This window comes from Sphaerodactylus townsendi, linkage group LG02, assembly GCF_021028975.2.
Source record: "Sphaerodactylus townsendi isolate TG3544 linkage group LG02, MPM_Stown_v2.3, whole genome shotgun sequence".
In the NCBI taxonomy this organism is placed as follows: domain Eukaryota; kingdom Metazoa; phylum Chordata; class Lepidosauria; order Squamata; family Sphaerodactylidae; genus Sphaerodactylus; species Sphaerodactylus townsendi.
The window spans coordinates 116,135,948-116,148,333 of NC_059426.1; the positions used below are offsets into that span (position 1 = coordinate 116,135,948).

Genomic DNA, 12,386 nt, shown 5'->3' on the forward strand with positions numbered 1-12,386 from the left:
GCTGGTATGGTTTTCCACCGTTTCCTCTGTCACTGGGGAACCGATTTGCCAAGTTTTCTTATGGCCCGGCTCCCGCAATTTGGAGGAGGCTTTTCTGGTGGCATGTGTGGCAGCAGCCGTACTGCCAGAGTGTGTAGCCCTAGAAGCAGTTCGGGTCCCCTCAGCAGAGGACCAAGCAAAGAATTCTCTTGCGGGCGAAAAGGCGCAAGACGCTATTTTTAGGCGGGAAAAACAAAATGGGACGCTCTGAGGCTGATGCCTAAGGAGTCCACTCACTCTCGCAATGGGGAGTCAAAACAATACGGTGGGTAACAAACAATGTAGAATCCACTTACAAAGAGAGACACATAAGTTAACAGGAAGTGACAAGATTTAAGTTCCTGCCTCCCTGAGAACAGGTTGGAAAACACCCATCAATATGTCCTCTCCCTCCAGGAGAACAATGTGCTCTGTGTAGCCTTTACAACAAGGATTCCAGGGTCACTAGGACTTCTTCTGGACTGGAGGGTTGGGGCCATGAGCTTCATGAAGGTGGGTGTGGAGATCGGATGAGCTGGATTGGTAACTATCAAGAAAGCTTTGCTATTTGTTTGTGTTGCTGTATGTTAGATTAGGTCTCCTGTTGAGTCTAGTAAGGTTATTTGTTTTCTTACTGCTTCAGAGTGTTCTGTCTGACTTTTTACACTCTACATAATAAACTTTTCATCAGCATTTCCTTGGTCCCTTGTGGCTTCAATTTAAATTTAGTGGACCCTTCGGGTACCAAGGTACTGGTCAAGTTACTAAGCCTACCCTATAAGGTTAGTTGGCTACCTTGTTCCCAGTTTTGGGACAGGACTGGAGTTTTGGTAAACCTTGGCTTGACAGCAGGGGAGAAAGGAAGTAGGCAAAGGGGAGAAGCCATGAGGGAGACTGGTGGTAAAGTAGCAGGTAATGGAGAAAGTGGGAAGGACCGGAATTTCCCCCATTCCATCTCAAGATCATCAAGATTTCTAACTTTTTCACTGGATCAATTGGGAAAAAAGTCACTGGAGGGTGGGAACTCTTTTCTGAATGTTTCTGGTTTTTTCCTCAAGTCTTCACATCTCTGTTGCCAAATAAACATGTCCCTGACCTTAGTGAGTAAAAACTGCCAACTGAGATACTGTTGGAGACATAAGTTACGATGAGAACATAATTCAGTCTGTTTTTTGTTTTGCTTTTGTAACTCCAAGTACCAGAAAGAGTTAAGGAAGTCTTCTTCAGCTGCAATCCCTCCCTCCTCTTCACCCTTCTGAATAAGCTATTTACTTACTGCAACCATCTTCATCACTATGGTCCCCACAATCATTGTCGCCATCACACTGCCACTGAGCCGGGATACAAGTGCAATCACCAAAGGCGCTAACTGCACAGGTAAAGTGGTTGCGTCCACAGGAACATTCAGCACTGCTATGGACACCTGAAAGGAGAAAATAATCAGTATGCCTTAGAAATAAGAAAGGAGGAAGTCACAAATTTTATTTTGAAACACATGAAAGCAGAGATCATGCAGAGGCACTGAAACTGTGTACCATATGTACCCCGCCCATACAATACAATCACAGCAACAAGGAAAAACCACTGTAGGCAGAACCATTTTTACAGAAAATGGCACCCAGGGCAAGCACTAAAATTGCGCTCCCCCTTAATATTCAAAAGCCATCTTCTCGATAACTATGGGATGCCCTGGTTAGTTCTGGTAATACTTTCTGATGAACTTTCACTAAAGAGTTCTACATGTTGTGTTTAATCATCTGTTCCTTAGTTACAGTATTAACCCTCCACCTCAGGCCTTCAGTCCTACTCCAGGACAGCATCTTTCTGACTTCACATGTCCCAGCAGGTGCCGGGTCCTTTCTGACTTCCCTTAACAATCCAGTAAACAGAACTGGTGCTTAAATTTGACCACCCCTACTTTCACCCACATTTCAAAAAGGACAAACACTTTTTGTTCTAAACATCACTGGAGAACAATAAACATGCAATCAAGTCAATCTTCCACTGAGTTCTCTCATCTCTCCTCCCCCACCCCCCACCCCCGCCTTTCAGAGTTTATTCATGTCCTCAGTTTTAAAATAAGAATAGGTATGTATATACACTCTTCCAGAAGTCATTTAGAGGAGGGAATTAAAATAGAAGAAGAAAAGAAAGATAAACTAACCAAAGGAAACTCCAAGCTTTAGAGAATTTATTTTAAATATTTTTGTTTTGTTTTCTTTGTTGATGAGCAGAGAAGAAAAATCACCTTCTCAATTGTAGCAAAACAACCCATAGTAAGATATTTCATTGCACTGACCACTAAGCCCAGCTCTCCGCTACTCTAGATCCTACTACTCTAGAAGTGAAACGCCAGTGGTAGAACATTCAGTGGAATGAGATCCTAACAACAACAACAACTGCAACAACAGCAGCAACAACAACAGTTGAAATGGCCTGACAGAATTACCAAGGCAAGACACCTGCAGAAGAAGTTTCCCATTGCCTGCTTCTGTGTGGCAACCCTGGACTTCCTCGGTGGTCTTCCATTCAATTACTAACCAGGGCCAACTCTGCAGAGTTTCTATGATCACTACTCTGAGCAATTGAAGTTGTTTCTCCTTCTAATGCAGCTTTCTGTATGTTAATATATAAAACAGAAGCAAAACCAACAATTTTCAGGTCTTCCCTCCTCCACCAGTATATTCTCTCTAATTTTCAAGTGTAAACTAAAATCATATAAAAATAAAAGGGTGTGTTTATGTGTCACATCTACAGAAGAACTCTTGGATTCTTGGTCCTGAAACAACACATTTTCTATCCCAATAGAAATGGATGCTTTTGCTTGGGTTTGGGATGTCTACGATGACATAAACAAGTGACAGGGGTGGGGGCAGATAAGTCATTTTGACCATTTCCTTGCCTCTGGGCACAATCACCACCTCTAAGCAGCCAAATAAAATGACCTCTTTCTTGTCCCCTAACTCCCAGAAGAGTTCAGTTGGTAAGGGGAGGAATCACATGGAAAGCAAAGTCAAACTGGACCAAGTGACCAACTTCTCCTCTCCGGACCTTCCGCTGCCCAGTTCTGTGTCTTGTAAAGACTCCAGCTAAAAAACTGCCTCTTTCTAGAACCTGCACTTCCTTCTCAGCCACTTTCTTTGGAGACACAAGAACTGACTGAGCAGAGAACCCGGCAGGCACTTTGAAACTCCTTGTGGATCCTGGCCAAGTTCTCCACCAAAAAGCTGATACTGCTATAGATGCAATGTGGCTGCAGGCATTACTTACAAGCAAAGGCCACTTTTTTTCTCTGGGCCTGTCTTCCTAGCCCAATTTACAGCTGACTCGCCTCTCCTGGAAGAGGAGGAAGCAATCCCCCCACCTCTTGTTGTACCAGTGACTGTAAGTTATGTCCCCAAATTGCAATGGTAATCAGTTGAGGGGAGATGGAATCTAGGGCTTGGTATAGTGACCAAATACTTATACCAATGTCCAGTTTCTGATAACCTTCATCTTTCCCTTGCTTGCCATACATCAGGATTTGGCCAATTCTCAGAGTTCTCTTCAAATACATGAAGATCTAAACAAAACACAGAAAGGACCATGGATTTGTCTTAAAAATCCTAGTTTAAAACCATAATCAAGACCTGTACTTTGGTCCAGATCTAAAGTCCAGGAGTAGTTGGGAAAGCCATTTGCTAGAACTGAAAATGTACCCAGACTGAGCCCAGAGGCTTCTTGTCCAATATTTCAGCCCCAGGACTTCATCTTCTTTTATGTATCCTAAAGATCAACAAGAATTTCAAGGTTTAAGCTTTGACTTGTGACAGCTTATACCCCGAAATTATGGACCATTTTAATAGTGATTGATTGCTGTACATATATTAAAAGATATTGTAAAGAATTATGTAAAGAAAGTAAGTCCTCAAATCCACAGCATATACTACTACTGTCATGTTTGATGTGCAAAGCAAAGCTCTTCACACAGTAAGTCATTTATTGATTTTTTAAAACATTTTCTTCATTTTTTAACAAAGCAAAGCAAATGATTCTCTAGCTGAAACAGAAATATATTCAGTATTTTCCCTCAAGATATAGAACCCTACCAAAAAGAAACAAAATGAATGAAGGCACAAAGAGATTCAGTAACATCTAATTTGTTGAAAGTGAGCTCTGCTTTCAAAAATAGAGCACGTGTGACTAACCAAGTGTCACAGAAATCCAGGACAGGATTCGTACTTAAAATATGACCCTCACTGTCTCAAGTTCCAAGCCCTGGTCAGCTAAGGAGGTCCGGAAATGAGAAGGCAGGACACATGCCTATTCAGCCAACAAAGTAATAATTAAGAGGAAAAGATACATGACAAGTCGGAGTGTTTCTACTATTATCTTTCCTTGCAGATTTTATATCGGGAACAGTCATAGTATCTCTTCTCTGTATGTGAAATATTTTACAAGCATACTTCATTCTGAAAGAGGACAAGGAAATTGATCCAAATATTTGTTTTTGAGAAGCAAAAACAGGAGAGCTTACTTTCACTCTTGTATTATAGGTGATTCTTCTCTTTCATCAGTCCTATGATGATACTATTAGATATCATTATAGCAAGATAGTATAGTTTGCTATTTTCTGGTATGTCTCTGGTACATCTTCCTCAAGAGAACTGCCACAAACCAACAAGCATACTGTATTTTCATGCACAGGTCAGTTAGATGAAAGAACCTTTCTGGTATTAACGATGCCGCTACAATGAATGAGGTTCTATAGCAAATAGATGCAATAGAGTACCAATCTGATCCACAAGTAGCAGTCTCCACTAAAGAAAAGTACACCTAATCCATCCTTAATAGAGGGATTTGCTGAGCCATTGTTTAAACAGAAAACTCTTCTGGCAGAAACTGGGAATGTCACATTGTACTTATATATTCTGATGACAGAAGAAATATCCCACACTGATACAGGCCACCAAGTTGGTTTAATAGGAGAACGGGCAGAACTAATTTCAATTGGGGGTCTTCTAGCCTCTAATGAGCTAACACCAGACCACAATGCAAGCTACATAAAATGGTGCTGTTAGACACAAGCTCCTTTTTGAGACATCACAAGCCAATCTGCTCGGTATCCTTCATGTAAAATTTTGCTCAGTTCCATTCACATGTACCCTACCTGAAAATTGATACAAAAGACTCTATGTGTTGTTATAATGGGTAAAATAGGGTAAAATCTGCAGTCTGTCATTTCTGACATCGAAGCATGTTAAGCAGCATAGCAGAAAATCATAAGCCAAGTTTAATTACTCATTTCTAAAACCAGTGGTGTTAAGTCAGAGTCAATTATCCTTTGACCTCTGCAGCAGTCAGCTGTGGCTACAAATGAAATACTTCCTTTGTTGGTTTGGGCCAAGGAGCTAAATGTGCACAGCTTTTACATATATACCAGCCCAACACTTGTCTGAGGATCCTAGGCCTGTGTATGTTCAAATCATATTTGGGCAACATGAGAAGGGTTTCTAATCCAATGAAACCAGTCTGTATTGGGTACAGCAATAGACAAAATGGTAATAAAAACAGGCAAATTTCACGGTGCAATCTACATAATCACAGAAAATAATACAGAGCAATTAATTCCTAACATAAATGCTCATATTAGCTGGATATTTTTATTCAGGAGATTTTTATGCTGCCTCTCCAGAGTCACAGTTAGTCTAAACAGAACCCACCCAATACCATGTGTACCATGTCTCCAAAGAATAAAAGAGCCAAAGGGAATATAAGATATTGCAAAGTGCCTGGGAAAGTCGTAGAATGTGGAGGGAGAAAGATTTAAGGTTAGAGCATAAATTAAGGGAAAGGTGCATGATGGCCTAGCATTAGTCACTGGGGGATGAAGTAGCAGGCTGGGGAAATGGAATCAAAGGGACAACACAGTGCCAAGGGACTAGACAACAAAGGAGGGAGAAAACAAGAGGGAAAAGTTCTGCATCAGAACTGCTTGGTGGCCCACTGTGACCATTTTGCTCAGCACTTTACAGGATAAAATCTCTCACATCCATTCCAGCGTGGACTCTACATTAGCTGTGGCAGGGTTGAATGGTGCCACGAATCAAACTTGTCCAATCGTTTGGGATACTTTTCAGTTTATTCAGTCTGAGAATGTGGACAGGATCCATGGCAGTTTGAGGCCTATCATCTGCTGGTATGACCCTTATCCTTCTGGGTTACTTAAGTCCGGGTTACTTATCCTTCTGGGTTACTTAAATCTAGGGACTGGCTAACTGGGTTTGAGAGGTAGTTAATGCTTCCCTAAGAGAGGAAGTGACTGTCCCAGGATTGTAACAGGCTGTGGTGTGTCCACTTCTAAAGAAGCCTGCCTTTAATTCAAGATATCTTAATAATTGTCAACCAGTCTAAAATGATCCATTCTTGAGCAAACTTTCCTGGATTAGGCAAATTGTTTAGATTCCTTACAGACTGGATTTAGGCCTGGTTATGGAACTGAAACAGCCCTGATTGCCCTAGTGAATGACTTATACCAGGAGACAAAGCTAGGGAGTATGATTCTGTTGATTCTACTGGACCTCTCAGTAGATTTCTATACCAGCAATCATGGTATCCTTCTGGATTGCCTATCTGGGCTAGAACTGGCAGCTACCATTCTATGGTGGTTTTGGACCTACCTGAAGGGTAGGGACCAACATATCTGAAAGACTGTCTACTTCATTATGAAGCTGCCTGACCACCACATTCCAAGGCCCTACTGCAGATACCTCCACCTTATGAGATTAAATGGGTGGCAACCTGGGAGATCCTGGTGAATGCAAACCTACCTGCAGCAAAAATATCAGGAGTTTTAGACTTTTTGTCAAGAGGCTAAACTCCTACCAGAGTCACTCAAGGGGGAATGGTTACAGTTTAGACACCAGAATAAGATGCATCCACTGCCATCAGGAATCAATGGCCACATCAGTAGAAGAGGCAATCCCAGAAGAAGAATCCTTGAAGGATAACTACTGGGCAGCAGCACTAATGGAAGGTGGCAGTAGCAGAGGACAACATCAGTGACAATTCAGCTAACCCTGGTTAGCACTGTGCAGAAGAAAGCAAAGATAAACAATTTCTGATATCATATCATATCTTGAAAATCCTGTGATGAGACAATCCAAACTGAAAAATATAAAGTACCAGAAGACAGGACCCCAAGGTCAGTGCGGTGCTGCTGAGGAAGAACCAAGGACAAATATAAACAGTGATAGTCTTAATGCTGCACCTGGATTAAAGCCAAAAGGAAGTGAATGGATGCCAAAAGGAAGTCCAAAGCTGTTTGACCCATAAAATGGATACATGGAACATGAGAAGTATGAGTCAAGGTAAGCTTGAAAAAAATAAAATGTGAAATGGAACCTTTACACATTGTAATCCTGACAGTGAATGAATTAAAGTGGACTGGATTAGGACATATGCAATTTAAAAGATAGTGTTTTACTCTGGAAATGACAAACACAGAATAAATAGAGTTGCTCTAATAATAGGACAAGATGTAGCACAAGCAGTCAGGGGCTACATTACAAATAAATCAATAATATCAATTAGAGTTCTTGGAAAGCCTATGAACATAACCAAAGAAATCACCTAAGCAAGGTGTGTTGATAACCATAGATGACTGGAACACATACATCTTTCCTTCCTTCCAAGTTATTTATCTCCTATTCCCATCTCCTCTGTTAAATAAATCTTTGATTCCGTTTAAAGCTTGAAATCTGCCTTAGCATTATTTTGTGTGTGCTTATATTTTACCTCATGTTACCATCTAAAGCAGCTCAATCCCTGAAAAAAAGGTGGGAATTCTGACAAGCATTGTCAGAGAGTGGTTATCCTACTCAGTCAATTCTTCTTTTTTGGGGTGTGTGTGTGTGTGTGTGTGTGTGTCCGTCTCAGCTACATTTAAAGCAATTAAGAGAAACAAATCATGTGTTTTATTCCCTTATCTTTTCAATCTGTATGCACAATATATCATATGGAAAGCTGGATTGAATCTAGATGGAGGTGGAATGAAAATTGGTGGAAGGCACATTGACAATTGTTTATAAACTGAGGGCATGATTGCTTCCTCTGACATGGCCCATATGGAACTCCCTGACTAGAGAAATGTGAATCTCCCTGAGTAGAGGAATATCAGGTTATTGTCCCACCTGCACTGGTTATTCCTTTGATTTGAGTAGAAAGAGTTCCTATGGAGTCAAAACACAAGCACCTGATGGTGGGGCATGACAATTTCACACCAAAACCTGATTGTCTCACCACAAGATGGCACTTTATTGTACTTAACTCCCATCATGATTCCGAGATTTGATCCAAGATAGGAGTCTGCTTACACCTCTTGCTCCATAGGTCTCAGTTATTTGTGGGGACTTGGCTGGGCATAACACACTGCTTATGGCAGGGTCCAGATAAAACCATCAGTCTTTCTTTAAGCTTTAAACTTACATGTATAATGCTACGGCAGAATACAGTGGCATTCCAAAAAGTTTCCCTTTTTAGTTGCTGAAAGCTTACAGAGTCATGACAGGCTGATTCAGCAGGCATGATTTATGTACATGAGGAAAAGAAATACATGGGTCAATAAGGTTTATGACTTGAGAAAGTATAAGTGGCAGTAATCACACATACTATAAAAGATTAACTGGAATCTGAAGAAAGTGCTTTTCATGATAAAAGAATGGGATACAGAAAGCAATAAATCTCAATGTGGCGAAACTTAAGAGGGAAGGATAAAACAGAAAGTAGTGCTTCTAAAACTGCTTTGAAAACAAATGAGACTGTAGTAAAAACTGCCTCACTTGGATAGGACCTATTAAAAACTGCGACCAGCAAAGTCAGAACTAGTCAATAAGTGCACAATTTATTTTGGTAAAACAACCGTTGTTTGTAACATAAATTCAAATTATACTGTATTATGCAGAATTTGAAAAATCAGCTATTCTGAAGAAGAAATGTATAAAAATCATACCGTATATACTCATGCATAAGTTGAGTTTTTCAGCACATTTTTTGTGCTGAAAAAGCCCCCCTCGACTTATACATGAGTCAGCTGTATTTTAAAAAATATTTTAGGGTTTTTACTTTGTAAGCCACCAGGGGGTGCAGTTTTTAGGTTAGCGGCACCAGCCTAAAATACCAGCCAATTTTGGTAAAGTTTGGTTCAGGGGTTCCAAAGTTATGGATCCCCAAAGTGGGTGCTCCCATCCCCATTGTTTCCAATGGAAGCTAATAGTAGATGGGGCTACCCTTTTGAGGGTCCATAACTTTGGACCCCCTGAACCAAACTTCACCAAACCTGGCTGGTATCATCAGGAGGGACTCCTAAAGATACTCTGAAATGTTGATACTGCTAACATAAACATTCCTCCTCTGACAGGTTGTGTGAATGTCCCTTCTAAAATGACACCTGCCATGTGCAATTTTAAAAATAACTAAACTAAAAATAATGTACTATTCTTTTAAAAAGCAGGGTAGTTTTGAGTCACAGTGAACAGGCATGTTCATTCCTGTTTTTATTGTAAGATCCATTGTTTAAAACCCTTCCTTACAAAAAAGCTAAGATTTTTGTACTTTTAAAGTTATTGTTGATACCATATTGTTCTTGTTGACCCTCTTTTCCACTTACAGAGCTAGTTTACTGTTTTTCTTTGAAATAAATATTCAAAAACACTTAACCTACTGATGCCTCAATTAATGTAATTTTATTGGTATCTATTTTTATTTTTGAAATTTACCAGTAGCTGCTGCATTTCCCACCCTTGACTTAAAAGTGAGTCAACAAGTTTTCCCAGTTTTTTGTGGTAAAATTAGGTGCCTCGACTTATATGCGGGTCGACTTATACACGAGTATATATGGTAATTTAAAAGAAACAATGTCTGTCATAAAAACCAAGACTGAAGCTATTTCTCACTTCTACCCTACCCAAATTGTCATTTTGAGCAATTTGCCTTTAAATATCTCAGACAGCACATTCTTTTCAGATTTAATTGCTGTCACATCTCAAAGGATCCACTGTCCGTCTTCTCGCAGTGGGGTCTGCCAGACCCAGTTCCCCTGCTAGGGCCACGGGGAGAGGGGGCAGTGAGGTCTCGCCATTTGCCATGGCAGCCTCCCGGATGCCTGTTGTAGCCGGGGCGGGGGGGAAACCAATTTCAGACTCCTCACAGGCTGTAGCCTAGAGCTGAGCTCCACAGAGAACAGGGCATGATTTCACTGAAGCCTCCCTCTGAGCCTGAGGAACCCTTCTGCAACTTAAGTTTCTTTTCCTCCAGTCAGTGGCAAATCGTTCAGTCATGTTATGCAGATCCTTCTCCAGAGGAATCTATTTTGCTTTAGGTGTGTAAGTTAAGGGCAGTCAAGACAAGTTTCTTTCAACTTATGGTGACCTTATGAATTAATAATCTCCTTAATGTCCTATGGTTAACAGTCTTGCAAACTGAGGGTTGTTGCTTCCTTAGCTGAGTTAATCCATCTCATATTGGGCTTCTACTTTTCCTGCTGCTTTCAACTTTTTTTTAGCATTAGTGTTAGTTTTCAAGACCTGTTAACGATAGAATGTTTTGGAGGACATTGATTCATAGGGTCACCAAGAGCTGGAAGCAACTTGACAGAACTTAACACACAGCATGATTGTCTTTTCCAGGAACTCTTGTCTAGCTATATTTTAGAGAAAAACTGGCTAGCCTGAGGCAAATCAAAATAGCTTTGTGACAAGCATCCAGGAAGAGGAAGAGGATGAGGAGGGAGCTGGTGATGCAGGACCAAAGGAGGAGGAATCACAGGAGGGGTTGGCCTACCAACAGTTTTCTAGAACCCACTGTTCATACAACAGCCTTTACTGCTAGTATGTAATAGTAGAACCATATAAACCATCACTAGCAGTAGATCACCATCACTATTTAGCTAAGTATTTTCAATCACTTCTCTTCCACATAGCAGAATTCAAACAAATAGTACTGAGATTCACAAAAAGTTATAATAAAATATACATTAGTTCATTAACATGTCACAAAAGTTCTATTTATGGCCCTGCAGGGTCTCTAAAAAACAGGTAAAAGGGGGAGCAATCTAACCTCCATTTACATCATATTCCAAAGGATCAGAGCAACCACTGAAAAGGTCCTTGAATAATCTGCCTCAGACCTCTATGTGGGAGGGAAAGGCACAGACAGGAGAAATTGTGGGAAGAAAAAAGATGGCAAACAAGTTCATACAGCTGATGAATCCAGGCTTTCTGTATCTCCCACTAAAACATTAATTCACATTTCATGATTTATTTAACAAGACGCTTTAGAAGTGATCCACTGAATCATCCTTAAACCTAATGCCAGTTAAGAAGATTTAAAATAGTAATTTCAAGTGGTAACTGCTCCACATTCATTACACTTTTTTCAAGATATCCAAGTACAACTGCAACATGCATTAAGGAGCTGACAAATACCATAGCTTGTAGTCAAGTCAGCTTGTTGGGAGACTCAACTAGAAAAGATGTGGCATTTCCCCAGTTCTGTTGACTGAGATCATACAAAATTATATAATCTAAGATAATGCATTTTAAAATGATCCTAGGTATTCAGACTCTCTTGATAAGATAACTCACATCAGCCCTGATATTATGATACTTACTTCCAAGGCCCATGATTACTGACCTGCCCTAATTCACAGAGGTCAGACTTATCCGGTGGCTAAATTTGTTGTAGACAGGATACAGTTACAGGTGATGAGGACAACTTACTTCCTGTTTGCCAAATGGATTTTCTGATGCTAAAAGCATATACAGATATAGTTTGTTGATGCTTTAAAACATTTCACAGTATCTCATTACAAGCTGCCCAGTAATTCTTTAAAGACTCTGTAAGAGGGAAAAAAATACAATCTTTGGGTGGCATTTTCAACTTCACTCCTAAGTCCTTGTCACAGATAATCAGGAATAATTTTATACAACCTGTCCACTCAATACAGAGTTAACCCCAAGTACTCAACAATACTTTGAACACTTCTCTGAGAGTAAGACTCATTGCATAGAATAAGCAGATCTGTTAGGATTGTACTATATAGATTGGGCCTGACATGCCCTCAGAAATGGTATATGGCTTTCCTTTCAAGGATTCTATTATGCACCTAATGAATTAAGCTATTCCATATTAATATGTGGACTTCAGAATATGACAGTAAGTGCAATATACCAACTATCCATTGAATGCCATCTTCTATATTTAAATAAATGATATGCAAACAGATCATTGGCAATTGCCTGTACCTGATTATCATGCCACTATATACTTAAACTAAAACCCTGATAAATTTAGTATCTGTAATTGAATTATATTTAATTTGCTAAGGAATA

At 40.1% G+C, this 12,386-nt stretch overlaps 1 protein-coding gene across 2 annotated transcripts in view; it reads right to left on the reverse strand.

Moving 5' to 3' along the window:
• The window catches only part of LRP4 (LDL receptor related protein 4), a 116,512-nt gene that overhangs the window by 59,678 nt on the left and 44,448 nt on the right, over positions 1 to 12,386 (reverse strand). For both annotated transcript variants that reach the window (XM_048486358.1, XM_048486357.1), the window contains exon 2: positions 1,295 to 1,441. In XM_048486358.1, the coding sequence (XP_048342315.1) occupies positions 1,295 to 1,441 (147 nt within the window). The remainder of the gene's footprint in view (positions 1 to 1,294; positions 1,442 to 12,386) is intronic.